This window comes from Fistularia commersonii, chromosome 16 (genome assembly GCF_037954325.1).
Source record: "Fistularia commersonii isolate RoL2024-O1a breed Wild chromosome 16, RoL_Fcom_v1.0, whole genome shotgun sequence".
Taxonomy (NCBI): domain Eukaryota; kingdom Metazoa; phylum Chordata; class Actinopteri; order Syngnathiformes; family Fistulariidae; genus Fistularia; species Fistularia commersonii.
Genome location: NC_141299.1, coordinates 6,839,912 through 6,867,898, shown reverse-complemented (window position 1 = coordinate 6,867,898; position 27,987 = coordinate 6,839,912). Strand labels below are relative to the sequence as shown.

At 38.8% G+C, this 27,987-nt stretch overlaps 3 protein-coding genes across 6 annotated transcripts in view; 2 read left to right on the top strand and 1 right to left on the bottom strand.

Moving 5' to 3' along the window:
* Positions 1-242: 242 nt before the first annotated feature.
* Positions 243-3,620, bottom strand: polr2eb (RNA polymerase II, I and III subunit E, b). 2 transcript variants are annotated; one of them, XR_015107247.1, is made up of 9 exons: positions 3,453-3,620; positions 2,945-3,119; positions 2,202-2,317; positions 2,016-2,096; positions 1,862-1,920; positions 1,584-1,662; positions 961-1,029; positions 774-827; positions 243-381 (listed from the first exon to the last, which is right to left on the bottom strand). XR_015107247.1 is itself a non-coding variant. In XM_086161324.1 (8 exons), the coding sequence occupies exons 1-7, from the start codon at positions 3,507-3,509 to the stop codon at positions 964-966; spliced, it is 633 nt and encodes a 210-aa protein (XP_086017450.1). In that variant the 5' UTR covers positions 3,510-3,620; the 3' UTR covers positions 243-381; positions 961-963. The 2 variants fall into 2 exon arrangements, 1 of the variants encoding a protein (XP_086017450.1); XM_086161324.1 differs by lacking the exon at positions 774-827.
* Positions 3,621-3,658: 38 nt separating this feature from the next.
* Positions 3,659-8,151, top strand: gpx4a (glutathione peroxidase 4a). Of its 2 annotated transcripts, none has more exons than XM_086161988.1 (7): positions 3,659-3,938; positions 6,004-6,098; positions 6,253-6,397; positions 6,734-6,885; positions 7,210-7,234; positions 7,431-7,490; positions 7,827-8,151. In XM_086161988.1, the coding sequence occupies exons 1-7, from the start codon at positions 3,846-3,848 to the stop codon at positions 7,857-7,859; spliced, it is 603 nt and encodes a 200-aa protein (XP_086018114.1). In that variant the 5' UTR covers positions 3,659-3,845; the 3' UTR covers positions 7,860-8,151. The 2 variants fall into 2 exon arrangements, with proteins under 2 accessions (XP_086018114.1, XP_086018115.1); XM_086161989.1 differs by lacking the exon at positions 3,659-3,938 and adding an exon at positions 5,383-5,555.
* A 2,676-nt stretch (positions 8,152-10,827) lies between these two features.
* The window catches only part of pip5k1ca (phosphatidylinositol-4-phosphate 5-kinase, type I, gamma a), a 43,230-nt gene continuing 26,070 nt past the window's right edge, over positions 10,828-27,987 (top strand). For both annotated transcript variants that reach the window (XM_086161252.1, XM_086161253.1), the window contains exon 1: positions 10,828-11,169. In XM_086161252.1, the coding sequence (XP_086017378.1) occupies positions 11,037-11,169 (133 nt within the window). In that variant the 5' untranslated portion in view covers positions 10,828-11,036. The remainder of the gene's footprint in view (positions 11,170-27,987) is intronic.

The window sequence follows — 27,987 nt, the reverse complement described above, 5'->3', positions numbered from 1 at the left end:
TCCAGCTGAACATTGTTCCAATTGGTAAGCACTAACAATGCCATTGTTTACTTCAAATGGGTTTCACCTTGGTGGGTTTGAAAGTGGAGATTTGGTCTGATGGCCTCAGTCCACATTGAGAGCACAAAAGGTGTGACAGCAGTAATATTTCTGGTCTAACCGAATCTGTAAAAATACTGCCATACATCCAAGTTTAATTATCTTTCATAAAGTGTGAATCATGAGAGCTAAATCAAAAACAGTTTTGCCATTTAAGCCATTTTATTATGCAAAATTGTGATAAGAGAAACTTAAATCCGATCCACAAGCATAGGGATCTTTAAAAGACGATATATGTAGCCCATTACATTTCCTCCACTGGTCCTCCAACCACAGCAACACCTGAGAAATAAAACACAGGAAAATACATATATCACATCTACACCATAAACTGCCAACCAAGTGAAGGCCTGTCAAGACATAATGGTCAAGTTGGTGACTCAGGCTCTGGATTTCTCCCAAGAACCTTCACTAGCCTCATTGCATTGTTAATGATCATGGAACCCTTTTTAAAAGTACATTATATGTACATTTTTAATTCAGGTAAAGCTTGTTTCAAAGGTAGTAATTAAAAAGAAAAGTGGCATTAGAAAATACTTGAAGGTAATTGTATTATACATTTATTTAAGTGTTGCAGCAGGGCTTAAGTGATTTTGGCAAGAGATAGGGTACAACTTCAAAACAAATATAGGTTCATATATGGACAAACAAACCATTCAGAATTTGTAACTAACCTACTAAAAGCTCTTAGATTGTGGAAAAACTAAGGAGAACCTGGAGAAACCTGCCTGGGAATAAGGGACACAAGCAAACCACACAAAAAGGCCCTGGTTACCATATAGATTCAAATCAGAATGACTGCAAAAAATGTTAATGAGTAAAATAAAACCATGTAGGGTAATAAGCACACAGCACACTGACCTATCACTGAACCAGTCTGTATGTGATGTACCGTCCGGCTGTTTCACTGGGTCTGATGATCTTTACTACCTGGAAATGATAAAGACAAGCAGTGGAATTTCATAATGATGCAAAGCAGTATCTTTCCACCCTTTAGTCTACTGAGTAAATAGTTTCTGTGAATTGTGTGCGTACTCCCTCAAAGTAATAAAAAACTAGATGTATAATATACAGTAGGTGTGTGACTTATAAAGCAAGACTAATCAAAACAAAGAAGACAACTGGAAATTCAGAAGTTAAAGTATTTAAAGATACTGCTTTAAAAGAAATGAACTTAAATAGAAGCACTGAATAGTAATAACAGAAAAAGGTTTTAAACTTTGAGGGGAAGAATAACCAACAAAATTTTGAAATACATTCCAAATGTATTGTATTTAAAAGCATTCCAAACAAAAATAGTGCAAAATAGGTAATCATGTTTAAAATCCCATTTGATCTTTTAAATATACAGTATGAATGGTATGAAATGAAATAATCCATGACTTCTGCTCGCGTTGCCATGATCTGCAAATGATCTGTAGACAGTCACACTGTGTCAGAAATCCTGACAGTCAGAAGAGTCTCATTTTATTAGATTTTATTACCTGTCCTCGTTTTAATCCGAAGTACCGAGCAACAGGATCCCCAGCCTGGATCCTCGGAAGCTGACTCTCTTTTAATTTACTGAAGCAAAAGAAGTCAAGGTTAAACCGTGAAACAAATTCCCCTAGATCGAAACATAATTTTGTTTTTCAACGGTTGAACCTAAAAGTGGATTAAAACACAATCTGGAGGTTTTGGCCTTTTCCAACTAAACACTAGTGTTAACAAAATGCTATTTTTTTTAGAAATAGTTGAAGTATGAAGACATATGAGAGGATACTATCTTGCCAGTAGCTCTGTCACTTCCTCTTTTGTCATGACAATGTGTTCGGGTACGAGCTGTAAGGCAAAGAAAGCAAATGCGTACTTTGACATTCAAGGCTAAATTCAAGAATGTTCTTTAAATGAACTCTTTGATATTGATGATGTTTTACCTCATGCTCTGTGATGTTGATGAGAAGCTCCTGTTGTAGAAATTGCTCCAAAATATACTTGGGTGCCATGTCAACTAAAGACTTTGGGGAGATTTTCAGGTAAACATTAATTTTTTTCTTTTTGCTTAAAGAAATTATTGTGTTTTTCTTTGTCATGAATGTTAAGTCTGATGAGAGGATGTTCACCTGTTTGGCAGACGGAGTCATGCCCATCTGAACGACGATGATGGCGCGAGTGATGTTCTCCTCCTGCATCCTCTGACAGTACATCTTGATTGTCTTAATTCCCACCTTGGGCTCCTCTAATAAGGGTTACAGAAAAAAATGAAACAAACAAAAATATTCTTATTAGACATTTATAGTGAGCTATGTGCACCAAAGCCAAACACCTTATAGATCAATGCTCATTTATATGGTTAAAAATCATAGACATTCTTGCAGGTGCATTCATGAGTACACCTGCACCTTGTGAGTTGCACACCAAGCGACACTCAAACATCTTATTGAACTGCCACTGTTCTCTTGCAATGCTCATATTCATATCTATAATAATACTTATAATAATATTTACACTCTTTCTATCAGGGCATATCCTAATGCACTGCAGACAGCAAAGTAGGAATTTGACTGTACAAGGAAACACATTTCTGCACTGTACATGTGACAATAAACACTTTGAATCTCTTGAATTCCAAGCAGGAATCGGGTGAGACTTCAAATTTTAAAAAGTGTTTTGGTTCAAGATTTTGCAGAAAAGAAAATGAACCGTCATATCAGAAAATGTGTAAAGTCCTAAGACTTGTTTCGAAAGACCTCGACAAAGCATTCCCCCCTTCATTCATTGCTCATACTAGCTTCAGATACATTCAATGATTTGAGATGTCCTTCATTTACGAATAGGATGAAATCAAAACGGTAGTCTGTCCTACCGGGGAAGAAAACAAACATCTGGTCGGTGGGGTCATCGTTGTGCGCCACAAGCACCGTCAGGTCCGTCCGTCTGGGACGCCCCTCGCTGGGTTTGTCTCCGAACTGACTCTTAAACTCATCCAATGTTTGGTCCAACTCGTCCTGAGTCACAAGGTAGCCTCGATCGTGGCAGAGCTGAGTACAAACCATAATGTCAATGACAGATGACGAGCCCGCGATCGTCCGTCATAATAGACAAAGAACCACTGAGACGAGACAAACGAGCAACTTTACAATGATTAATACAGGGAACGAATGTCCGTATCGCTGAGTTGCCACCGATGTAGACGTGATAATCACTTTAACTAACTGACAATCATATTCCTGGACAAATGCTGCGAGTGGCGTGTAAAGTTGGTCAGAATACACTCTGCATGTCAGCGGACCTCGAATGTCAACACAAAAAAAAACAATACCTGGACACACGCTAAGCTAACACGCTCCCTAAAATAATGGGATGTGGATCACCTGCATGATGGTTTTACGAATCTTCCACAGCCTATATGTCTCCTCTTCGTCATCCATACTTTCTCAAATGCTTTACTTCACCAAGTCCGAATGCAAACCTCTGTTTTTATTTACCAACTCTCCGCAGCGGCTTGTGTGTTGCACGTTTCGCTTTGTGGACGCAGGTTGATGACGTATGAGGAAGAGCGACGCGTGTTGATGACGCAGCAGGAAGCGCGGCGTAGGTTGATGTAGGAGGGAGAGGGAGGTGGAATTTGACGGATAAGAAAATATAAGTAAAACCAACTAAAATAAATAGATTCAACAAAAATATTTTCTGAACGTTCGAAACTCGGGTGGGGCCTGAAGCCTCGGAGCATACTTTTTTATAATGTGGTTTCTCGTCTATACAAAATGAGGCTCTTGTGTGCGGTTTTAGCATTTATTACACTGATGAGTACAGGAGTGCTAGTGGCGGTGGCACTGTACTGTCTTTCGACTATGACGGTAATGTTACCTCAGTCCTTGGCGTGTTTGTGCTGTTTGAGTGCTCCATTTTTTGTAATTCACTCTATAATCATTCGGTAACAGCCCGTACATTACCGATATCCCCTGTCTTGCATTGAGAACTAGTCACATTTCATTATATTTTGCATTATTGAAATGGCACAACCAACTTAAGTTGTCCCAGGGTTACAAGATGGACAAACCCCTTACACTTCTCTCCACTTTTCGTACGACACCTCACTACACCATTGTATTCATTTATTCTGTGTATTGGTGGTTCTTTTACACATGTTACGTCACATTCGTCTGTAAACAGTAAGACAAGACGCCCTTTATTTTACCAGTTTAAATGATAATGCTGTCAGTGGCTGGGGTAGTTTTATTGTGTAAGAAACTGAAGATTATATTGTATGTGATTGCCAGAAAGATAAAGTTTGACCCCCCTTCCACACACACACACACACAAACACACACACACACACACACACACACACACACACACACACACACACACACACGCACTGCTGCTGAGTGCGCCTGATAAACTCATCAGTGAGAAATATAGTCTTCTTAATTTAAGCTCTCAGGACAAATTAAAGATTAATAGGATCTTCCTCTGGGTAAAAACCTTACAGTAATAATGGAATATCAGATGTGATTGCACCAGTAATAGTGGTAAGGTAGCTGCACACAGAAAAATGTAACTTAAGAAAAGGAATGTTTTATATTTAAGTTGTTTAATTACATTTACAGTGCTTTAGAATACCGTTAATACACACTGTGTTGAGTTTTTTCTGGGTTTGAATTCACATAACTCTTAGTTTAATGTATGTTTTACATGCATGTAATGCTTCACCATCCAAATGCACGATTCCTGACTTCACCTGTCAACTATGATGCAAGATACACAAAGTAATTGTTCGATCTTTTGTTCAATAACTCATTGATAATTTGTCTTAATGGTTTCTGTGGGAGTAAGTCAGTTTGGAGACAAATCCCCAGAAAAAGAACGGCTTATCAAACACTGATTCCCTTGTGTTGCTCAGATTTCAATTGTTCATTAAAGTAAACAACAGGTTTTGACACAGTCCCTGAAATTTATGCCTGTCTGAGAGATTTAGGTTGTTATGTGTGCAGCAACTTCTAATCCTTCACCGATGAAACTTATTGTTGTATTTCTAGATATTTAGGGATTACATAATGAGTTGGGGAATGTATCTGGAGAGATCCCAGACCTTTGTCCTTGCCACATGGAACGCAACTCTGAGATTGATTGCTGGCTTTTATAATAACTCAATGCTCTTTATGAGCTTTTGGATAATTTTGTGGACTGTGGACCCCAAGTCACGTGCACTTCGGCTGTGGATTAATTAGTCAGCAAAGAGTGACCAATTGGATAGTCCCGGTTTATCAGTTCAGTCAATGAGTACCAGCTGCCTTTATATGAGACGGTGAACTGTGCGCTCGAAGGTGGGATCGCAGTTTGACAGCTGGGTGTCCGAGGCTGCTCAAGGATTTAAAGATCTGAGCTTTTGCTGCCTTCAGAAGGCCTGGTTGCAGGCAACCATGCTTCTGTTCGGGTCCACTGTCCTCTTCTCTGCCCTGCTGCAGGCTATGGTAAGACCTGACGACGTAAGGGCTGAGCCCTGTATTTGAAAGGACAAGCTTTTGGGCAGTATTATGCCAAGATTATTTCAGAATTTTACAAAAAAAGGGATGATGAAATGATCGAACCCCTATTTAGTATTTGATATTATTTTTGGTAAGGGCAGCGTCAGTTTATATTGCTCCAAGGTGTTAAAAATTAGAATAATATACATTTTTTGAGATCAGTTGATACAGATTACTGCACACATTCCTCCAACATGGGTTACAGCCACCCCTCCCGGCCCAATGCAAACTGTGACTGTGCTGGTGGGATGAGTTCCTGAGGGAAAATGTACTTTGAAAGTGTCAGTGGCATTTTTCCACTCATTACATGGCATCATGGTGTTTGATAATTGATGGCCAAGAACATGCAGCTATGACCAAGTGCTTTATTCTTACATGTTTTTACTCTTAACAGTCCACCCCGCAGGAAGACTGGCAGAGGGCCACATCAATTTACGATTTCTCAGCAACAGACATCGATGGGAACCTTGTTTCCCTGGAAAAGTACAGGTAAACTATCCTATCATGCAGTGTATTTCTAACCTCTTTCTTCAGAAAATGTGGCCTATAAAAACTTAGCATCTCCTCTCCCCTTGCCTGGTATATAAACGTTAATGAATTGTAAATGTCTTATTTCTAAACTTCCCTTCTTTTCTATTTTCAGGGGTAATGTTGTCATCATTACCAATGTTGCCTCTAAATGAGGTAAAACCCCAGTAAACTACTCTCAGTTTGCAGAGATGCATGCCAAGTATGCTGAGAGAGGTTTACGCATCCTTGCCTTCCCCTCCAACCAGTTTGCGAACCAGGTACACCTAAGAAAAACAATTTAATTCAATGTCATGCTGGATCAAGCCCCAGATGGTGATCTGACACTTATCCATGATCCTAAAATTATCCCGCAGTGCAGTGGCTTGAAGGAGACATTGATCTTTAACCTAATGATGTGGAAGGGTTTTTCTATAAGCCTTTATTTATCAAGTTGTTAATCATCTGTGTAATTCAGACAAGGGAATATTACTCAATATATAATATAATATAAGTGCATTAAAATCTGGAATGGTAGAATATACATCCTATCTGTTTGAGAATTTGTAGAATGGCAGGCATTTTATCTGTCATTTTTCACTTGTTTACTTTGACAGGAGCCAGGAAGTGAACCTGAGATCAAGCAGTTTGCCCAGTCTTACAACGCCAAGTTTGACATGTTCAGTAAGATCAACGTGAATGGGGCAGATGCCCATCCTCTGTGGAAGTGGTTGAAAGAGCAGCCCAATGGGAGAGGATTCCTGGGAAAGTAAGTAGTGGAAGTATAATGTACTAACACAAGGGCTGTGACGTATCCGTCCAAATTCTTCATATCAAGTAAAATGGCTCTCAATCTTTACTCAGTAATCTCTTGAAGTGGTTTATTCTTCAGAGACCCTCATACCGAGGGGACTTTTGGTTGACGTTTGGCTTTGCAAGTATTTAAAAATAGCGATTGTATTTTCAGATTAACATTTTTTTCAAGTAAATGTGCAAGGAATGTTCGGATTTCTTCAAAATGCGACACATAGTGATCAGGAATCGATAACTTATCACTCATTTTGTAAAAATGTCATTTTCTTCATTTTTGCAGTAGCATCAAGTGGAATTTCACCAAGGTAAATATTCCAGTCACTTAACTGTTTACAGATTTTATATTACAGTTACACTTGGTATCCTTGTTTTCTGCTGCTCATATTAATGAACAGTTGAGAATAGAATCTGCCTGTGCTTTCATATTACTGTTTCAAAAGAAATTTATTTTTTAAGAGATTTGAAAAAAAAATAAATCAGTCATTTCTTTTTCTTTTTTAGTTTTTAATCGACCGAGAGGGGCATGTTGTGAGGAGATATGGACCCATGGATGATCCAAGTGTAAGTGAAAATATTTTACTACATTCATTAGTTTATTGTAAGTTTATTATGTACCTTTTGTGTCCCCCGTATTTGCTGTATTCAAAATGAAAAACAAAAAAAAATCAATGTCTTAAAGAACTATAACGGATTATGATGGTTATTTTGTCAGTAAACATGGCATTGGTATTTTCCATCAGACTACCTTTGGTCGTACTTTGGAATTACAAATTGTGCAAGATACAAGTAGAGCGTTTCACTTCACTGATATAGAATGTTGTTATCCATCTCTTGATGTTAATGCTTTTTTTTTTTATAACTAACATATATCAACATCTCCATCCGATTTTCTTTTAGGTGTTGGAGAATGATCTCCCCCAGTACCTATAATTCACAAGTTTATTCTCAGTCCATTTTGTTTGGCTCCTTTCGCCTCCTCTCTAAGCATCTCTGGACATGGTTCGGACCATCCAACCCAGACCTGTGACAGTCTGACCGTAAACCCGCCTAGCGGGCAGGGCAGACCCGATAAATGGCATGCAAACGTGCTGGGAGGATTACTGAGCTTATGTTCATTTAGTTCCTTGGAGAGAAGAAAAAAGGAAGCCCAGACACACTCTGAAGTCCTTGATCTATACCTGTAACAGTTTCCAGAATAAAATAATCCATGTTATGACACATGCCTGGTGGACTGTGCCTGCTAATTTAATATCTTTCCACTATTGATCTCGTTGATGCTTGTAAAATAGATTTGTGGTTGTGCTCTGTCATTGTAGACTGATGTGCAAAAAGCCTCGTCCACTCATTTTGTACAGTGGAAATTGTTCAGTGTGGCAGGAAATATTTTCTGTCTTGTTGAATGTAAATATGTTAGTCAGAAATTCCATTATAAAAATAAGTTTTAGAAGAGTATGTTAGGAATTTTCCCTCTTATCTGTCTATCGCTGAAGGCACAACCATGACTGAAGAATGCTACGTTTATTTAGCTTTCTATATTTGAAACCCAGAGGGGGGCTATTTGAAACTATTAAAATTCACCACTGCCAACAAAAGCACTTTGTTCATCCCTTAAAGTGGAACTCAAAGTAAGGAGAGCGGAGAGAAATCTTTATTAAACAAAACATAGTAAATACGATAGAGTGTTTGCATGGACAATGCAAATCATATTGATTTTCCAAATAAATGCAATGTGTCAAAGGGCACCTATAATTACAGATCTGGTATTAATAACTGATTCAAGTCCATCCCCAAAGTTCATCGATTGAACTAGTGAAATTAACAGTCTAAGTCTTCGAAATGAGGATAATAACTTTCAGGCATAAAAATTTTGAGCGAGGATACAAGATGTTAGGCTCTCAGTCAATTATTTTTAGAGGAATGAGCACACACCCATAACGTAATCACAAAACAACACTAGCAAGTGTATGGCTAAAGCTGATATATGGAAATAACATGATAACATGATTTTAATCAAATGAGGACAGGCATAAATTACTTGATTACATGATAATAAGAAGACTTAGCAGATCCGTGAGTGAAGAAAATGTCTGATATCATCAGTTGGATGTACTTTATCACCTTGTCTGTTTATGATTAAAGGATACTAATTTTAAACATTGTGTCAACAAGGTAAAAGCTAATAGCAACATGAAACATTAGAAAACTTTGCAAATGACTTTCCACTCCGTTTTTTTATTTTCTGTGTTTTTTACCTTTTCCTGACCTGAAAGATCAAAGAAGAACTGTGTTAAGCCACTTGCTAAAATGAACAAATTAGCATTTTGTTGTTTTAAAGGGATATAATGCTACAAACCCCCCCTCCCAAACCATTTTAGCTTCACCCAGGAAAAATGCTTGTGTCTTTTAGTAATTCCATGTCATCCAGACGTTACAATGAGTCAAGCCACGGGAACATCACCACAATCTGCATATAATACACCCAATATCAGATCAAATTTCCTGTTGATGAGAAGAATCTTGAATGTTCCAGCAGCTTAAATCATGGACCACGCCCACCAAGATGAAGGATCTCACTATTTAGTCAAAAATATACCCTGAAATAATGAGATTTGCAGTATTTATTGAATAACATTTGAAACAGAGTAAATAACATTTGTATTTCTATGTAAATCGTACATTAAAATATCTCATTGCCTTGATATTACTGCAGCGTGTAGCTTGGGTGGCCTGGGCCCTTGACCTCACCCCCTGACTTCCTTTCTACTGCCTAATGTTGGCGACAGCCACCCGCACACAAACACACATTTTGTATTTGTCTACGGGAGATTACAGATTAATAACCTGAGTGACATATCTGACATCCAGGGCCCTCCAACATCTAGGAGGCTCTACAAACTCCCTTCACTGTGTCCTCATAGTTTTATTTCAGTGACACAGTTATACATGAGGGTTTTAGGATTGTGCCACTTGTATGTCAAGTGCCATGAAGACAAAGCTTGAAATTGTGAAAAGAAAACTACAACTATATACTGTAGATAGGATTTGAGGTTCCCAGATGCTAGGCTGGGTGACTTACACTAATGAATGATTTACAACATTCATATTTTATGTGAAAGGCGGCATGGTGGCGCAGTGGTTAGTGCTTCATCAACAAAGCGTGAATGATCCTATGAGGCCTGGTTCGATTCTGACAAGGGGACCTTTCTGTGTGGAGTTTACATCTTCTGTGTGGGTTTTCCTCCCACAGGCCAAAAACATGCTGCAGTTTAATTAGGAAAATTGCCCCAACTGAGAAGTTTTTAACATTTGGCAAAAATAAATAAATTGAACCTTTTGAAGTGGTCTTTAGATAAATTTCAATTATTCACCGGATGAAAAATACACTGCACACATCTGCCTATGTCTCATCCTGGTCACTTTCCGGCATAACAGTTTTTTGGCCTCTGACATTTTTTGATCCATTGGCAGAGGGTTTTTTTTTTCCCCGTGGAGGAGAGATCGGCCTGGCTTGTGACACTGCTGTGAGGGGATTTCAAAACTCTTTTATCGATCACATTTTTACTTGTCACATCTAGGTAAAATCAAATCTTCTGCACTATCTCAAAATCTAGTATTGAATTGCACATTTGACATTTACGTTTAAGATTGCACCATTTCAGAAATAGCTGTGCTATGAAACGGGATTATGTCAGTGGAACACCGTGCCCTTTTCATTTTTAAATTCCCTTTTCAACGTCAGACGATAAATAAATCAAGCGATTGACATAAACGGGTATTTTACGCACCATGAAACACGCAGCAGATAACACCCGGAGCTCTGGGGTGTTTTTCCCATGTCTTCCTGCAGAGGGCGCACCAGAGCCCAGCACAAAAAGCACAGGGGCAGCGGCAGAGCGGTGCAGTCAGCCAGGCACAACTGAGCGCGCTGCTGTGGCGAGGAAACACCGCTCAGATGAAGGGACCGTCGCGGAAAACGATCCCTTATCCGTTGTCTTGATCAGTTTCGTGTCATCTGACCAACGCTCTCCTACAATTACACCACTTGACCGCGCCGTTGCTGGCTGCTAGCCTGGTATTTTTATTTTTTTTAATCCAACGGGAGACTGAATGGAAGCAGCAGCCGAGGGAGCGGTCGGGCTTTCGGAGGCCGGGGACGGGAGTCCTCTATCCGGGGCCGCAGCATCCGATGATGGGGACACGGTCGTTGGCGTGAGCTACGGGATGGACGTCGCAGATATGGGTACAGTGTCACTCTTATGACGCATACGCATGTCGTGTCTAATGTTCGTGCCACTGTCAATATTCATTCGCGTTCCGTTTATTTACGTCGGAATCTGATGCTATTGATGGCACCAGAAAGTCCCGACTCATCTCTGCTAGCTAGGCATCGGTAAGCTAGGCTAGCAGCTAAGTTAGCTGGATGGATGAGAGCAGGTGAGTCTGGTTGTGTCTCACTGTCATTGTAGCTCACAGTCATGCAATAACACACCTGTCAGAAGCGAGCATGGCATTTAAAAAGATAAGTGTGTGTGTGTGTGTGTGTGTGTGTGTGTGTGTGTGTGAGTGTGCGAGAGAGGGTTGTAAGCGTTACCATGACACCTGACCACATTCTGTAGCTGGAGACTAGTTTCCTGGATAAAATCATGCATGTTTTTTCATGGTCCTTCCCAAGCTTTTGGCTGAATTATAACCACTTGCCACCATATAACCCCAAAAAAAAATATTTCCATCATGTTTGCAGCCACTGGGAGATGAGAATTTCAAATTTGGATGCAAACGATATCCTGTTTCATATGCTATATAATCATTTTACTATATGACTGTCAGAGCATGTAATCACAAGATATTTTAATGCTTTTTTGAGAGAGCTTCCCATCTTCACTTTGAAGATGTCAGCAATTATTGTTTAGCTTGGTTTAATGAGGAATTAATTGATACATATTTAAAGGAATAGTAATCAGGACTTGGTATTTGCAAACTAAAATAGGGGATATACCAGATGCTGTTAACTTGTCTGTTTAATTCCTGTCATCCTATTATCTGAACTGTTTCTGGGTTCTTCTGTCACAAGTAGGGTGATTGGACCAAATGTCTTTTCGCTCACAAAGATACACTCTGTATTGCGATAAAGAGTTCACTGAACACTGCCCTTGTTTTTAAACATTTTTTTAATACCAGATCCTTTTAGTCTACCCCAAAAATGTATCTTTGCGGCAAACCCAATTTCTTAATTGCTGTATGTTCAAACCGCAAAGGAGTGCCTCCAGTACAAATCAATGCAGTAATGTTTTGCCCCTAAACCTGATGAGGAGAATTTTTACAATGGGTGTGTGCTATTTGAAGTTCTAGAAAAGGCTGAAGGATTAGCAGCTCCGAACATGGGTCAAAGAAGATGTTGCTTCTCATTAATGCAGTGCTTTGGTTGTTGTTCTTATTTGTTTGCTGTAACCATTTTGTGTGTATCAGGCAGTTGTGTTGAAATGTAAGCGCCTCACTATGATATAGTAACTATGCTACAGTTGGAAAAGGTTTCCTTTTAAATATTTGTACACTCTACCAGGAAGATGTGGCTGCATGTCAAAGCAAGCCTTAACTGTGTACAAATATATTTGGTTGAGATCATATGATTTCATATGAAACACGAACAAGTAATTGTCATGGTTTGATTGAAAGTCAAACATACAGGACTGTCTCAGAAAATTAGAATATTGTGATAAAGTTCTTTATCTTCTGTAATGCAAGTACAAAAACAAGAATGTCATACATTCTGGATTCATTACAAGTCAACTGAAATATTACAAGCTTTTTATTATTTTGATGTTGATGATTATGGCTTACATCGTAAGAAAACTCAAAAATCCTATTTCAAAATATTAGAATATCATGAAAAAGTAATTTCAGTTTTTTTAATTGCATTACAGAAGATAAAGAACTGTATCACAATATTCTAATTTTCTGAGACAGTCCTGTACAGTAATGAGGCTTGATGTGTATTTCATTGCCTTTTTAGCCATAGCTGCCAGTTGGTATGATAAAGTGATTGGTAAAATTAACTTGTGCTTAGCAAGTTTGATCTGAAAGAAAAACTCAGTGCGAGAGGTGAAGGAGAACTGTTTGCCCCTCCCTCATTAACATCAATGAAACGCCTGTGGGCAAGCCCTAAGTGGATCAAGGCTGGGCTGTGGTTTTACTGTGTGGCTTCCAAGTTTTGCTGCGTGAATGTGATCAAGGAGAGAAAGAGAGACTCACTCAATAAACCCCTCCATAAATAAATTATTTGTATGGTATACATACATAAATCAGCCATGATTTTTGCCCACCTGAGTGATATTATGAAGGTCTGTCTTTTATCGGTTAAACAACTCTGACCTATTGAGGAAGGGACACTGCTAGACCACATAGATAGCAAGACCTGTAATTTTCTACAAGTCCATTGTAGGTGCTCAACATAAGGAAATTAGTCCTTGTGTTGGATCTTAAAAACGGACCTTGGGTTCCCTAGACCCTGACATTGGTATGTTGCTTTAATTCTTTAGACCATTTTTGGTTGGCACTGATGACTGTAGACCTGGAAGATCCCATAAAGGCTGCAGTTTTGGAGATTGTTTGGTCCTTGTCAAAGTAGCCCACATCTTTGTACTTTCCCATTTTAGCTCCTAACACATTAGCGTTTAGGACAAAATGATCCTTTGTTGCCAAACATATCGCGATCACTAATATCATCTGTCAGTTGACATAATTAAGTGGATTATCATTAATGATAAATATAAATTTGTCACAGTGTCACATAATTATTATTATCAGTTTTGAGAATCAGCAAATGTAACCTAATTGAGGCCAACAGATGAGTGAGTTTTTAGGACAGTGAGTTATTTGGAAAAATCAAATCTCTTTTGGATGAAAGTAACCATCTTGCAAATGCGGTATGTTCAGGAGTCAGTTGAGACGGCTATATTATTAAATATCTCACTGTCTTTATTGTACCATATGTCTGTAACTGTCAGCTGCCAGTCATGTAACATCCAACGGCGCCTTTCATTTCATGTCTGAAAAAGCAGACTTGACTTTGTCATAGACCAGGCTCACATAATAACGGATGTCTTTTGAGTGTTACCAGTTGAGCTTGGATGTAACAGAAGGTGCAAATGGAAGTGTGGAGCCTTTGGCTGTATATGCCTTTTTCTCCTAGCATGCTTGCTGGGCCGTGTCTCATTCAGCAGGAGTAATTTCACAAGTGTGTGGCTGCTCAGTGCACACTCACTGGCCAAGAAAAACATCAACTTTGATGGAAGGAGAGAGGGGCTTGCATGTAGAGGTCACTATTACTAAATAGTTCCATTTTTGATTTACTGCCTGGGCATATGTAGCTGATAAAATACAGGTAGCCATTTATTGCAGCCTGAACAGAACTCCTGACAATGTTATTGTGAATTGTGTTATGATTTAATAGTTATTAAAGGCATTATCGGCTGACTAAATCTCTTTTCAAAGCACAGCTTGTGTATCCTTAAATACATTTGCTTTACACATTGACTTTGTACAATATACCATTATTAACAATACTGAATGTTCAAGGTGGCACAAACCAGTGTCTTTTTTTAGCTATTCCCAAGTCCAGATAAATGCAGAAGTTTGCGCCAGGAAGGGCATCTAGCTCAAAAAGACACTGGCTTGTAAAACGTATGTCCTAACCAAATATGGGTATCAAGGACATAGAGTTAGTCGGTGTGAGAGGATACAGAGAACACGGTTAGATAGAGGAGGTTGATTTGATGTGGTGACCCCTGAAGGGAATAGCTGAAAAGAAAAGAACAATACTGAATGCAATATTCTGCAATGACACAGTCATGGACACACTACACTGAATTTTTTGTAATGACACATGACGCTTACTGACTCTTGATAGTTCCATATTTTTTTTCTACACGATTGCATAAAATCTCATCATGCTTACTCTATTCATAAAAGCCTAATGGTTCCCACATAAACTAGATTTAAAATGTCTTAATTTGCTCAGGAAAAAAATGATCTACTTATGATTCTATGATATAAATGAAAAAACTGTATTTTTACGGATTATTTCTGCTGATATATCTTTTCGCATTGGGGTCGAGTCTGACCAGCACTGAATTTATGGAGCCACAACCAGTAATTCTAAGGCAACAACTCTGTTATTTGGTCATTTGTCACTGACTTGAGCTGCCTTTAGTAAATCTTGTCATACAAGCAGTGAGTTCATCACCTGAACAGTCTCAAGTCTCAAGTTAGCTAAATATGTTGTTTTTTTCTTTTTCTGTGCCTCAAGACTGCTTCAGCACTATTTCACCATTTTCACAATTTTTTTTTTTTTTTTTTTTTTTTTCCCCTGTATGTTAAAATGCTAAGGCGGCATGGCGGCGCACTGGTTTGAGCTTCAGCTTCACAGCACGAAGGACCCTGGTTTGATTCCGACAAGGGAACCTTTCTGTGTGGAGTTTGCATGTTCTCCTGGTGTCTGTTGGGGATTTCGCCGGTTACTGGAAAAAATTGGGAAAACTGCCCTGAGTGAGTGAATGTTGTCTGTCTTTGTTTGTGGCCCTGTGATTGACTGGTGACCAGCCCAGGGCGTTCCCTCCCTCTTGCCGGATGACAGCTGGGATAGGCTCCAGCATCTCCCGTGACCCTGAGTGCAGGATAAGCGGTAGAAGATGGATGTTAAAACGGTTTCACACACCTGCTGAAGCTGGAGGGACATTAATTAGCACCATACACACACACATGCTGGGGCCGTGCTTTTTTTTTTTTTTTACAAGTGGTGGCATGTTGGTATATGCTCCCCAATGTTAGCATGCTAAGTAATTGGTTCAGAAATTATCTGAAACTGGTATGAATGAGTACAAATGAATGTTGGAAGGTCGTGTATAGTGTGTGAGAGTTTGAATGTAGAATTTCAACTGTAAATTAGACTATTCACTGAGATTTTTTTTTATTTGCACTTTTGGCCCAATGCAGGGTGGGGAGACTTAACATGCGTGTGCTACCGTGCTTGTCCTTCTCATTGTTCTCCTCTGACTGTTTTACAGAGCTGGGTGGGTGTGGAAAAAAAATAAATGTGCAGAACCTGAGAAACTTTGACTCCATTCCTGCTTGGTTTTCACCGTCTTGGGCCTGCTACTGTAGCGAAAGCTATTTTGGAATGACCAGTTGTATGCGATATCAAGTTAACAAGAGAAAGAGGTTACATTGACCGTACAGATACCAGTTTCATGTTGGAAAGATGTCTGTCCACTATAATATTGCAGTTGGGAGTGAAAATCAGGTTGAACCCAGAGGATTTGATATTCAACAAAACTTCCTTCATAAGATGTTGCAATGTCCCATTATGTGAAGTCTGGGGGTTTAAAGTTGGATATCAGTAAGCAAACATCACAACAACATCATGTGTCTTTAGTACAGGAGATAATTAAAAAGTATCTTTCTTCTTCGTCATCGACCAAGTAGACAATGAAATAGCTATGATGGATATAGTTAGTAGATAGGTAGGGCAAGGTCTAAAATTAGTAATATAAAATTTGTTTAGGATGGTTACTGTATATGTAGTTTATGGCTCACTCTTTTCTGTAATTCTCAGATGTAGAATTTTTCACCAACAGAAGCATTAAGCACTGCATAGAACTGGTCAGTGATGGAACCTTTATCTTCAGCAGGTCATACTGAAGAATCAATATCTAATGCTTTCACAGCTTTAATAAGCCCTGTATAATACCATTTAGATTAAAGGTTTTTACTTGCACATTTGCCATAATTTTATTTAGCCACAGATAATTCACAGGCTTGTGAGATGAACCTACACATATCTGCCTGAATTAGTGAGCTCTAAATGTACGTACCCTGCCTGCAACAGTTTGAATTGCACCATGACCATGACCATGTCTGCAGGTAATTCCAATGAAATGTGTCACTCTGGGACTGTCACAGATTAGCATCTGCTATTATCGGGGGACCCTAAGATTTTGTTTACTTTAAAACTTAACCTACTCAACCTTACAAAACATAACAAATTATTGCTCAACTTCTTTGTATCTTACGTGAAAGGTTACTGTATTGATAGTTTTGTTCTCACCTATCAGTACATTGACAAGCATGAGATTGTCGATTGGACGTTTTGTCATGATTTTCCTAAATCAGGCCAACCTTATACAATGCGACAGATGGTAAAAAATAATTCTCATTTTGTATTCTTTTTCAGTTTCCCATAATTTGAAAATAATTGGTAACAACACTGATGTTAACACATACTTGGCATTGTGAAATCAACTGCACATTGCTTCTAAGAATAAGGAGTTCATGTATTTGTTATGTAAATACTTACAGAAACAGATATCCCTCAAAATGTCGGTTTTACAAACTAAAAAATCCAAAAGGATTGTATAGCAAATGTGGAACGGATCCTGACATGTCCAGCGGACAGGACTTAATTGTAGGCTTCGGTGTTCAGTTCAGCTTCTCTGACTGTGTGAAAACAACTTTGTGTGGGTCACAGCTGCTGTGAAATAGCTGTCAGAGCATCCATTCACAGTTCCTCTTCCTCAGACAGCCATAACTTCTCCCTACCCGCAGAATCCCTTTAAGCATACATATTATGGTCCTATACATATCTTCACCTCCTACCCCTCAGGCAAAGCCACCTATTCTCTCCTCTCCTCTCTGTTCTTTGCCTATCCTGTCCGGCCGTCTTATCTTCTCTATATACCACATTAAACCCTGTGATTCCGGCCTCTCAGCTCATTTGTCACAATCCACCTGTCCACTCCACACTCTGTTTTTCTGTTCTATATGATAGGCTTATCATAATTGCTGATGGAAGCACCAAGGGTGGTTGCCTTCTGTGGAATTTACAATCCATCTGCTATTTCTTTCTTTACTCATTCTTGGGCTTGGCCTCCTCATCTTTTGCCCCCTGTTTGGCAATGAGGCCATCAATATGCATTTTGTATTTGTACTGTCCATTTCCAGAGCTTTTGCAGGATTAAACCCTCTGTCATGCAAGCTGATGACATTTCATGCAGATGATGACTCATTTCAGTCGCATCTTTCATGGTGCTGATTTTGTCTGCAAATGGGGAATGTGACCAGGTATTTTAAACAGAACCTACAGTGAGGAAGGAACGTGAGTATCTGTCCTTTTTCCTGGTGAGCGTTGTTCATTTTCTAAATAGAACGTGCTGGGTTGATGGGTCACAAAGAAAGGGCAGGAACATTGTAGATCTTACAAAAGGCACAGAGATGAACCAAGAAAGAGAGTTACATATGGTTATAGTTCTGTCTGTTTCCTGGGTAACTTTGCTTATTGGAGAATTTGTCATGTTCTATTGTATGAGGCCCTGGATTAGTTTTACTTTTTACAAGGTTATATTGCCTTGGACTCCCTCAGATGATAAATACAGAAACACACCGTCTTTTTTGTTAATTAAATTACCTGCTGTGATCACTGTGCAGGCTGTCATGAAAAGCATCTGGAATTGGGATACCTGCATAGGACTGTGGCTTTTTCATGTTTGAGAAAGAATTCTAGTGGATTTCACTGTCACAACCTAAGCTGCAGACAGTTAGAATGCATTCCAGTTAAATGCAGTTGCCAAGAAACCAGAGAGCAATTGAACAGTTACTGAAATTGTATGGACAATCGGAGCTTGTACCAGTGCACACTACCATTTGTCTGACATCAATCCAGACAGCTTAACCTGTGTCTTCTCGTAAAAGGAAGTCAGACAAGGGAAATAAAGATATTTAGACACTTTCATTTCTCACTCTTTTTATTCCTTTCAGCCTGTTCAGAATTAACTATTTTGGTGTTGCTCCAGCTTACAATTTTCATGGGCAGGAGAAGACACTTTTCTGTATATAATGAACATGATTCCATGGCTGCGATATTAATTATAAGTTGCATTGTACTTGACAAAAATGCATTGTACCTTACAAAGCTGCTGTAATTTTGTTTGAAGTGTGTGTTCAATGTGTGCCCACAGTAGCTGTGGATTGATTTTGTTCTGAGACTTTATACAGTTCACCCACAGGGAGAGGCAGAGCAGCAGAATTGTAAATGATGTTGTTCATCTAGCTGAGACATCAACCGTTTACCTGAGACTCCAGTTCAGAAGAGTGCAGCGAGATCATCTGCAGACTGTGTATTCATGGTAATGACAGCTTGCAAAGGTGCTTTGTGATAGTTATCTAAGATTGGCAGAGGTATCCTTGGTGGGATAATGGCGGCAGAAACATGGTTATCTTTTCTGAATTACATGTTTACCTCAAAACAGCTCTAGTCAACAAATGCAGCTGATACTGCTTCAGAATTTAACTTGATAAATAGCTTCCCAAGAATTAGATGTGAAAAATGCATGGCACATATGTTATGTGTAAAACCAACTCACTATCCGCTTTAAACACCATTCCAATTCAAAATGTTAATTACATTGTCATTCAATTTTTTCAGCACTGCAGGTGTGTGTTTTCAGTTTCCTGACTGTGATGGCTTTGCAGTGGCAGTTGATTATCTTCCACTGACTCAGAAGCAGCAGAAGATGCTGCTCTCAGCACTAATTCAGCGGCACTGGGGTTGATTGTCCATCTGTTCATTTATTTGTACAGTCCACACCCCATGAGCTCCCATCCACTACACATCAGTCGTCAGCCCTTAAAAGGACTCCTTTCTCTTGGCTGATAGCTTTTACTGAAATTCAAGGCTCAGCAAGGATTTCCAAGCCTGTTTTTCTGATCTGGGAACTCAGCAATGAAAAACATAACGATCTTGCACAAGAGTTTGATGTGTGTGTGTGTGTGTGTGTGTGTGTGTGTGTGTGTGTGTGTGTGTGTGTGTGTGTGTGTGTGTGTGTGTGTGTGTGTGTGTGTGTGTGTGTGTGTGTGTGTGTGTGTGTGTGTGTGTGTGTGTGTGTGTGTGTGTGTGTGTGTGTGAGAGCGTGTGTATTTAATTTGCATGGATGGCAGAACTGTTTTTAGTGTTTCTTTTACAACATACAAGATTCTTTGAACCAACTCTGTGTGGCCTCCTTGAATTCTTGAATTGGAAAGACCCATACTCTTAGAACAACCAATTCTCATGACATCTCGGTCCAAAAATAGTTGTTTTTTGGACAACTAGGTTTTCCTTATTTCAGCCATTCATTAAGGAAGGTGCATCAATCATGTGAATGTTTCTTCATGCTATATATATCAACCCCAGCTACTGACACTGTAATATTTCAAATGCTTTGACATGGCTTGATGAAGTGACTAGACTATGTCCTTCTGCATCCCCACTTTCAATTTCAATTTCAAAACCCAATGAGCTTTCAGGTCAGTGTAAGATTCCCACCTGTGCCCTTGATCCTCTCCACAGTATGAAATGTGGTTGCAGCTGTTGTAGCCACTCCTGATTAGAAGCGATATTATACTTAAATCGGTATCCGCTGACAAGAACTGGAAAAACACTCATCTTAGTCTTTGTTTGTTAAATAGATAGATTTTTGCACTGTCACATCAGGTGGAAGAGCCCTGCGTATAATTCTATCGGAGACTGTGTTCGATCCAATTCTTGAGCAATGGAAATATGGAGCACTTAACTGCTCATGCAACAGAAATACAGCTATTCCAGTGATTATTGTGCTTGGAGCTGAGAGGAATTTCTCCAATATGAAACATATCTGTCAGTTGCTATTTGAATAGTTACTTGTGGATTCAGGTGGAAGAGAAACATGTTTCCCCACATTTTTGTCATTGCTTAGGCTTTAGCAATGTTGAATACAGAAGAAATTAATTTATGAGTCACATGGTGAATACTAAGATCTATGGAAAATTTGCATCTGATGTTTAAAAAAATAGTAGTGTAAGACATGTTTTCGTAATATGTTCCCATTTCTGTCATAATGTCCTTTTTCTCTGTAGTCAAACAGAGCTAGCAGTTCAATAGAGGAGACAGACTGCTGTCCACAGATTCCCACCTGCCTCAGTGAGTGGGTGATATTCCAGCAAGTACAGTAAGTACAGGAGACTGGAGAAAATGGAAGACTGCTTAAGGGTGGTAAAGTAATTGTAACTAGACTTGATTTGTTCCATGTCATATTCAGATTATGTCTGAATGAACTATTGCCAAACCTGGCCACCTGAAGTCACTATTATCCTAAGTGTTTGTATTTGTGTGTTTTTCCAGCCTCAACATGTTGGAAAAGGCCTTAGCTGAAAAAAAATGTTGATGGCATCTTTTAGGAATGTGCCATTTTACAGCCCAATGAGAATTTGGCAAATGAATGTCACTCACTGGTATAAACTCTCTTCATTTGCTTATAGAGCATGTATATTCTGAATGCATCTGTTTAGACATACTTATAGCTATTAATTTCTGCATTCTGTGAGCTCTGAGTTTGGTGAGGGAAAGAAATTTCACAATTATGAAAAAATACAAAAAAAAACATGAACATTTGATGAGAATACCCCTAAATTTAAGGCAAGACCCTTGAAGTCTTGATATTGTGATTTCTAGAAATAAAGATCTTATGTACCTCTGTCTGTGTGTGTATAAATACACACTAACACAAATTAAGTTTAGGCTGAACAATTGCTGTAATTGGCTACTTCTTTCAGGGCATAATCAAATCTATCTGGTCTGATTTGTAGTTTGTACTATCTGCTTTAAATTTCCCTTTGCTTTTTAATTTTTCTTTTTTTGCAAGGGAAGAAATCTTATAGTTGCTTGTAAGACTTGGTCTCTAAGGGACATAGATTTGGGGTAGAGGTTTGCTTACCCAAACTTAAGGTTTTTTCAAATCCCAATTAAAGTCACTTTAATTGGGAAGTCTTATAGATCATGAAGATATTTACGCACCCCCTTCTAATATATTTGCACCTTTTTTCCTGGGTCAATTTCATTTTCATAGAGGTAGAGTCACAACAGTTCTCAATTGGTAATGCAAAACCATAACAACATGTATTATAAAATGTAACTGAAAGAAAAAATCCATCATAATAACAGCATTCAGGTATCACAAATATAAAATAGTCATTTATTATTTTTTATATAGCTGTGGAAGTACTTGTACTCAGCAGGTGGATGACTATAAGTGCATTTTCCTCATAATTTAGCTGCAAGGTAATTGTCTCAAAGGTTGGTTTTATGTGTGAGATGGGAGCAGCAAGCTTTTTATCAAGCCTGTCTTCTTTCCTGATGCTATTGATCATAATGGATGACTTGGCATGGGGAAATGCTGACTGCTCCAGCCTCTGCTTTTCCACACATACTGTGTATTACGCGTACATTTGTGATGTGCAGTGACAGTGGAGAATGGGATGGCTTTCCCATGTAGTTGACACTGCTTGGCTTTGGTATTAAGAAGAACACTTAGTAGGAGCTTGTAAGGATATAGTTGAGAAAATAGGCAGGCATCGACATGGCAGTTGAAAACCTCCTAAGATTTATAGATTTTAGTTCGCAAGTAATTGGCTTCATGATTTTGTCCTTGACTGCGCCTGTTACTACGGTACTTTTCTGCCTCGGTGTGTTTATCTGAAGAATCAGTTAAGGTTAAGCTGTGAGGAAAATTGTTCAGCCAGTGTTTTAATTACCAGGAACATTCAAATCCATTCAAATATATATATACATATATATGTGTGTATATATACACATATGTATGTGTGTGTGTGTGTGTGTGTGTAAAATTATATCGTTAGAATGTTATCAAATGGTTATCAAATGGATTCAAAGAAGAATCAAAGTCAGAAAATTACACAGAGAAGCCCAACAGCAGCTAATTTCCAAGGTTTGAGGAATTTACATTTTAAAGACTTCATTGTCAGAGAGGGCACAATATTTTGGGTGATCTTTAATCTGCTTTTATGTTATTATTCTTAGTACATTTCATAGCATTACTGTGGAACTAACTCATGCATGATTTTCACTGACGTCACATTTCTAATGATGGCTGTGACCTGAGACATAACAACCTGCTGTTGTTACGTAAAATTAACAACCTGCTTGCAAGTGAGACAAGTGAAATCACTTGATGGCACTTACTCAAGTATAGCTAAACCTAGGTTACAATAAATTAGCAAGAGAATATGACACATTCTAAAAAGAAAGTAGCAGCCAATGACTCGGTACCCTGGACATGAGGGAGAAAAAAATGAATCTCTCCTCAAACACGTTTTACTCTTATGCTTGTCAAAGACCAAATTGTAGTTCTGCATTCATCCTCAGTATTATACAGATATAAGATATAACAGTATTTAGCCTCTATAGAATAAGTTTGCCTTTTAGTTTTAAATTAACATGTAATGGATTTTTGGACTTATTCAGGTCCTGTGCAGTTTGACACCCAAGCAATCAAAGCTCTATTGTGGTTTGAAGAATTGTGACCTGATTGATCACCACAACTTCATCACTTAGGCTGTACCAAGACAATAAGCAACCCTTTCAGCGATTACATTTTTTTTTGGTCATCCTTGAGGTGTCAATTTCTCCTCCAGCAGATGTGTTAACGATTGATCGAAAAATATGATTTTGAGATACGTTTTACTGATAGGCAGGAGTAGAGAAATATTTATACCTGTCACCTCACAAGAAGAGGTTTCTGTGCTGTAATGTACAGGTGTAAGGGGGCTTTCTGTGTGGTGTTTGCAATTTCTCAGAGTTACACCCCTGTACTGTTTGATCTTCCTCAAACAGCTCAAAAACATGCAGTTAGGCTTATTGGAAACTCGAAAGTACCAATTTAGTCTAACACTAAGTGAAAATTTGTCTGTCACTGTATTGCAACCCTATCATTACCTGGCACCCTGACCATGGTGAAGACCCCTCTTCCCAAGTGTTAGCTGGGATTGTTTCCAATGACTTTGTAATACAGTTCTAGGTTATATGTTAAAATATCACTATAGTTAATATATAGTTAATATATAGTTATATAATATATAGTTAATACATGTATATATTGCTTACACGTGAAATATCTCATGTCACATATGCAAGACAACTACATTGCCTTCTGCAGACAGTTTGTGGTTTGAATAAAACAGATCAAATTGCTGTCGATTAAGTTTCACCCAGCTGATCTTGATAAATTACTTTCAAAGGTGAATAATTGCCAGTTAGTGATTATTATATAGTCATATAAGTCAAGGTGAATATGAATATGAATCATGAATTTTGAACACTGTTACAGCTACCATCTGAGGATAGGAACACAGAGGGACAAATGGCCGTAGACTTTGCGAAAAGTCTACCACTAGGCTGGCTGTTGTGAATATTTTTTCCCAGAAAAGGCAGGAACATAAGGTAACGTATAAGAGCAGAGGTAGGAGCATGCAGGTAGACTATATCTTGTATGGACAATATCATCTGAAGGAGATCAGTGACTGCAAAGTAGTGGTAGGGGAGGGGTTAGCCAGACAACATAGGACGTGTGTCTTGTCTGGGGACAGGAAAGGTAAAGAGGACAAAGACAGAGCAGAGGACAAAGTTGTTGAAATTGAAAAGGTAGGTATGGTTTTCAGGGAGAAGTTGAGAAAGGTTTTTCATTTCGAAGGAAAGCAGATAAGGAGACTAGGTAGTGGAATGAGGAGGTGCAGGAGTATCTGAGAAAGAGGTTAGCAAAGAAGAATAGGGACACTGAGGGGACTGAAGAGAACAGAGAGGAGTACAGTGTGATGCAGCGCTCGGTAAAGTTAGAGGTAGCAAAGGCCAAACGGCAAACGATGACTTGTATGCTTGGTTGGACAGTAAGGAGGGAGGAAATGATTCACACAGGTTGGCAAAAGAGAGAGACAGAGATAAAAAGAATGTACTCCCAGTTCAAGTGATTAAGGATAGAGAGGGAAATGTATTGACAGATGCTAGAAGAGTGATACGAAGATGGACAGAGTACTTTGAAAAGTTGATGAATGAGAAAAATAGTATTAATTCTGAAGTATTTGTTTTGAGAATGCTGGTAGAGAAGTACAGGGAAGGTCAGAGGGGATTGCATTTTGCCTTAGTAGACCTAGAAAAAGCATACAACAGGGTGCCAAGAGATTTACTCTGGTATTGTACAAGTAATTCACGAGTGGAGAGGTAGTATGTTAGACTGTTTGCAGTGGGGATGGACAGGTTGACAGATGAAGTTAGACAGGAATCTCCATGGACCATAATATTTGCAGATGATATTATGATCTGTAGAGAGAGCAGGGAAGAAATCTAAGGGAAATGTAAGGGTGAAGGTATGCTCTGGAAAGGAGAGGAATGAAGGTTAGTGAATGAAGGTTTGTCATAGCAAGACAGAATGTATGTTTCTGAAAGAGTGGAACGATGAGGCTACAGGGAGTTGAGATAAAGAGGGTGGAGGGTTTTAAGTACCTTGAGCCAACAGTCCAGAGCAATTGAGGGTATGCAAAAATGGTGAAGAAACAGGTTCAATCAAACTGCTGTAGAAAAGTGTCAGGGATACTACGCAATAGAAGAATATCAGCCAGAATGAAAGGAAAAGTGTACAAGGCAGTTGTGAGACCAGCAATACTGTATGGTTTGGAGACAGTTGTATTGAAGAAAAGACAGGAAGTAGAGCTGGAGGTAGTAGAGATGAAGACGTTCAGATTCTCTTTGGGAGTGAAGAGGATGGATAAGATCAGGAACTAGCCTATCAGAGGGACAGCACATGTTAGAGGTTTTTGGAGATAAGGTCAGAGAAGCCAGACTGAGATGGTTTGGTCATGAGGACAGACAGTGAACTTTTGGTAGAAGGATGCTGGGGCTGGAACTGCCTGGCAGCTAGTCTAGAGGAATACCAAACATTTGATATATGGACATAGTGAAAGAGAACATGAAGTTAGTTGGTGTGAGAGAAGGAAATACAGTGAATAGGGTTAGGTCAATGAGGTTGATTCGCTGTCGCGATCCCTGAAGGTAAAAGCCAAAAGGAAAAGAAGAAGTTACTGCTACCATCTATTCTGCAAACACCATATGAATGGGTAAATATGAATGGGTATAAAGTCAATTATCATTTTATCCTTTTAAGAATGTCTGAATAATGTGATCAGGCAAATTTTTCACAGTGCTTTCAAATATGGCTCGGATTCACATGGGAATATTGCTGGATCAAACAAGGTTTGTTTGTGAAGCCCCATAAGCGTGGGCTGCACTAGCTGATAATGGATCACTCCGTTAAGGGTAGTAAGAGCAATTTAACAGGCCAGCTCTGCAGCCATCTGCAGCTATCAGCTAATTATGTGGAGGGGTCTATTTGCAGCAGACTCAAAGGACTGACTCCTCATAATAATTTAGCTGTGTGACCTATTTATCTGTCTTGTTCTTATTTACTTTTGCAAGGGATGGAATCACTTTGGTTGCTGTTTGAGGTAAATACAGAGACTTTAAGATTAATACAGTTCTTGTGTCAAAGAAACATTTCTCATACTAGGGATGTGTATGTAAAAGATAAAAGTGAAATTTCACTCTACTAAATGCTGATATGGCGAGGACTATGAATGATAAAAGACAGTACAATGCTTTCCCCCCCTATTTTAGTAATCATAGAATAATGTTTAACAGAACTTACCTATTTTCCTACCTATCATATTCCAGATATCGTCATTTGTTCCTACTTTATCTCCTCTAAAATATTCTCGACTTTACTTTGTTTCACTCTTCTATATCATCACTCAAGAGTTATAGTTGTGGCCGAGGACATCATCGTTTTCAACCTTATCCTGCTATTCACCTGCCTGTAATTGCATTTTTAATATACTTTTGATAAATTATTATTTCAGTGAGGTTGTGACTGGAGCTTAGAAAGTCTCTTTTCAGAATGCAATATATTTATAGTCATGACTCTCTTGTCAAGGTTTACTTGCTTCTACATTACCTGAGTACAATGATCACATATCAGGCGCGTTATTGGAGATTCAGATGTTACTCAGGATTGATTACAGAGTGCAAGGTATAAAAATTCCCATTAGAATTTAGGGCTGGGAGTACAAGAAAATATGTATAGACCCAATTCCAATGCTCTTCTTCAAGAATTCTGATAGACAAATCACTCAATTAAAAATTAGGAAGGTGATGATCGTTCTTGTACCCCATGCTAGAGAAACAGTTCATTTTTACATTACATTTTGTCCAGCCCTAGCTGTACAGTACATCATAGGAATGCTAAATAATCAGTCATCTGAAGAGATTCTGTATTCATGCTCAATATCAAATTTTATCTTTAAGTTTAAATTTCATTAAAAAAAATGTAATAAGAACAGCCACTTTGTACGACACACATCATTAGTTTTGATTGTATAGAGGTTATATACCATACCTTGGACAACATCTTATTTAACCTGTTAGCTGTTCAGCTGTTCAGATAGAATGTGATTTCAAATGCATTTAAGCAAAATGAAAAACAAAAATCTAACTGCCCATGGTTCCAGATTGATGAGTGTCTTGTGAGTAACTGCTGTGGTTGTGGTGGTGGTTTGCTCTCAGACAAGCAGGAAGAAACAAAGCACATGCTTTGACAGACACAGCCAGGCTCATACATGCTTGTCGTCCGCTCTCTCTCTCTCTCTCTCTCTCACACACATACACACACACACACAAATGCAGGCATGCGGAAAGAAAGAGATGAGACTGCAGTAAGATACAACACTCACACATTCACTCATACAAAAAATTCATGTGACAGAAGGGACCTGAAAGAAATACATAGGCAGAGAATCAAAAGCATTCACTCAATTGTCTACGTTATAACCATCACATTATCCTAATTTTTCTTGTCATGTTTTTTTTTTTTTTTTATGAATTTTGTATATTTTTCAATCTTGCTCTAAGTATTGCCGTGGCACACCATAGCTTGCTCATCACAGTGCAAACTCTGTGATAGGGGATGAAGGATGAAATGAGGATTTTTCTTGGGGGGGGCTATTCTGCTGCTCAGTCACATGGGCATCCACGAGAGGCTGGCAGACACACTATCAGTTCAGCTGCCTGCACACTCAGACTGTGGAGATGGTGTTCCACTCCCCTGTGACACTGGATTGTGTTGGAAAGCTTGTGTTTCCGCTTGGGAGGGAG

What these genes read in the sequence shown, in the direction of transcription:
- polr2eb (XM_086161324.1), bottom strand. Translation starts at nt 3,509, where the DNA reads ATGGATGACGAAGAGGAGACATATAGGCTGTGGAAGATTCGTAAAACC. An exon ending in TGACTCCGTCTGCCAAACAG is followed by an intron (nt 2,097 to 2,201) that starts GTGAACATCCTC and finishes ATCTCCCCAAAG; the next exon opens with TCTTTAGTTGACATGGCACC. An exon ending in ACAGAGCTACTGGCAAGATA is followed by an intron (nt 1,663 to 1,861) that starts GTATCCTCTCAT and finishes CTTTTGCTTCAG; the next exon opens with TAAATTAAAAGAGAGTCAGC.